This window comes from Temnothorax curvispinosus, unplaced genomic scaffold, assembly GCF_003070985.1.
Source record: "Temnothorax curvispinosus isolate PA1 unplaced genomic scaffold, ASM307098v1 QBEX01012597.1, whole genome shotgun sequence".
In the NCBI taxonomy this organism is placed as follows: Eukaryota; Metazoa; Arthropoda; class Insecta; order Hymenoptera; family Formicidae; genus Temnothorax; species Temnothorax curvispinosus.
The window spans coordinates 1,305-4,213 of NW_020222377.1; the positions used below are offsets into that span (position 1 = coordinate 1,305).

Here is a 2,909-nt window from a genome sequence, read left to right on the forward strand (position 1 = left end):
ATTTACTTGAATAAGATGAGAAATTGCATTACCTTAAGGAAACGATGCACTTCCAAGAGTATTGTATCGTAATTTAAATCAGCGGCCCAATTTGACATTGTTTTCACTATTTTTCATAAGCATTTCATCACCAACTTTTCATATTTCGAGGGAACATTTGATTCAGCGCAGGAATGAAGCAGCTTGATCAATATACTGAAAACAAACGTAATAAAATAGAAATAAAAAATTAAAATAAACAATATCACGTTATTGTTTCTCTTCTAAAATCGTACCATATAATGGTGGTATGATTAGAATTGTCAATAATTTTCACCATGATGTTATTGATCACTCTGTAATACGCTGCAGCCTGATGCAAATACTGCAACCTGTTTTCGGCCAACAAACTTATCATCTGATCTACTAATTCCTTCAAATGCATGAAAGAAACATTCTTCCCGAGAAATCCACTGTCATAAAACTGGAATAAAAGTTTTAAATAAAAAAAAGTTCAAGATTTTTTTAAATCGCTAATTAAAATTTTTTATGCAAGCTTAATTTAAACCTTGTATTAAAATTTCTTATACAGAATATTTTTCGAAAATTTTAAATACTTTTAACACATTCGAACGTCAAGAGAAAAATACAAACGTTTTCTATTGCATTCATGGACTGAACATCGGTCTCAAGACTCTAATAAGCTAAATTAAATAAACTCGATATCGGAACGATACCAGAATATCACATTGCCAATACCAAATTGTATATATTATGTAAGTACTGAGCGACATATCTAGATAAAAAACCTATCCAGAGCAATAATTAACATATGAGCCGCGCGTTATCCAGTCTAATATTGGAACATTAAACGTTAACGAGTAACCAAGGTATACTATACGGTACATCTAAAGTACTGCCACATAAATTAGGAGTTTGGTATAAAAATGAGGCATAATTTCACAATCAGGAAATTTTTCTAATGCTACTCCTTTATCTCTCAATGAATGTATCCGTATATCAAACATGACAATGTAATTCCCATCATTAAACTAAATCATGCATAAATATTAATATTGTGCCTTCAAATATATATGTTTAAAGAGAATAACGATTTCTTAAACAACTACTGTATTCTTATGTCGGTAGCAAACAATCTTAACAACGAGCGTAGACTAATCATATCGCGTTCCATAATCGTGTAGGCCTTGCGTTGGTATGTATTATGTTACGTGCTAGGAATTAATAGCTCTCATCAGATGTAACGTAGCAACGTTAGTAGCGATTGACAATTGACGACAACGCAACGTAGTTGCTCAGCCACTGTACCGTTAACTGCAGAGCTTCTTTAGGCTTATTGCTCTGCTGCATACGAGGAGGACGAGACCGATGTTCTCTTTGGCCTTTAGGTCCCTGCGAACTGTTGTTAAACATGAATTCGTTAGAGTAATAATGTAGATATTTACATTAATAAGAAAATATTCAATTTTTTAATGTTTTGTTTAATTGTATTATGTATGCACTTAATTATAGACATACGTTATACATCTTCGGTTCCAGCGAGACAAACCAAACGTATGTTAAATAATTACGACAAAATAATGTAAATATCTACATTATTACTGTAAGGAATTCATGTTTAACAACAGTTCGCAAGGACCTAAAAGCCAAAGAAAACATCGGTCTCGTCCTCTTCGTATGCAACAGAGCAATAAGCCTAAAGAAAGTCTGGTTCACGGTACAGTGGCTGAGCAACTACGTTGCATTGTCGCCAATCGCAAATCGCTACTAACGTTGCTACATTACATCTGATGAGAGCTATTAACTCCCAGCACGTAACATGATACATACCGACAGAAAGTTTCTTCAACACCGCACCAATATTAATTTCTGCGTCCTTAGCGAACATCTTCGGTTTCTCGAAAGGAATAGCCACGCCGCCTTTAACGGTTTCCCACTTTCCTTTGCCATCATCTTCGTCACGTTTCTTTTCTCGTTCTTTTTCTTTGCGTTCTTTACGTTGCTCTTTCCTCTTCGCTTTATCCTCGTCCTCCTCCTAGGCTAAAGCCCTATGTAAAAAAAAACATTATGGTGTTATATAATATATTATGCTTCATGTTATCGGCGTTTTAAATATAAAATATTTCGCGTCTTACCTGTTATCAGAGCGGCGAGACCTTTAGCGTAAAATCGACAATACATCGCCCCCAAGCATCCATACATGGAATTGGTTGTGAGGTTCAACGCCATTTGCCTGATATGATAATCCATTTTCTGTTTCGGCAATAGATTCGGCGCTTTCATGAGTTGCTTGATCTGCTGTCTGCTTTTGACTAATTTGTGACTCTCCGTTGGGATCATACCTGACTCCAGATTTAACTCGAGAATATTTAATTGCTGCATTGTATAAATTATGTTTTAGTCCAGATATTTACTTCATGTTGTTTGCATATAAGAAAATTACCTCGGCGTCAGCATACGCCGCACCGGGCACGGTGGTAAAACACAAATTGTACTCTTGTATAATACTCGGATTAATACATCTTGTATAATACCAGAAATTGAAGTCCATCAGCAGTCCCAGCTTGTCATAGAAACCTTTCTTCGGATCAAGTACGAGACCTCCAGCATACGCCGCAGCTTTCCTACGCGAGCCATCTAACATATATCTAGTTTCTTACTGACGACAATATATAAAAATATATTCAAATCTCACCTTTATCGAGGTTAATATTAATAATAATATTAACCTTGCGACACGACGCGGGACGATTAACCTCGCGACACGACGCGAGCTATCACATCATGACACACACGACGCACTACACGCACGAAAGTCGCCACACTCCGCGATGACAGTCCCTCACGGGATGAAGCAAGCTACGGCGCGGCAATCAATCGAGATAGCCAATCGGCATCGCGGAAAAGAG

The 2,909-nt window shown here is 36.6% G+C and overlaps 1 protein-coding gene across 1 annotated transcript; it reads right to left on the minus strand.

The window, feature by feature from the left end:
• Positions 1–1,970: 1,970 nt before the first annotated feature.
• LOC112462623 (DNA polymerase alpha catalytic subunit-like) lies at positions 1,971–2,650 on the minus strand. The gene is made up of 3 exons (XM_025028509.1): positions 2,444–2,650; positions 2,136–2,376; positions 1,971–2,048 (listed from the first exon to the last, which is right to left on the minus strand). Exons 1-3 carry the CDS (start codon positions 2,642–2,644, stop codon positions 2,041–2,043), a joined length of 450 nt encoding a protein of 149 aa, XP_024884277.1. The 5' UTR covers positions 2,645–2,650; the 3' UTR covers positions 1,971–2,040.
• Between the last annotated feature and the right edge of the window lie 259 nt (positions 2,651–2,909).

Coding starts and splice junctions, on each gene's coding strand:
- LOC112462623 (XM_025028509.1), bottom strand. CDS start 2,644: ATGTTAGATGGCTCGCGTAGGAAAGCTGCGGCGTATGCTGGAGGTCTC. Junction 2,377..2,443: donor CGGCGTATGCTGACGCCGAG/GTAATTTTCTTA, acceptor TATACAATGCAG/CAATTAAATATTCTCGAGTT.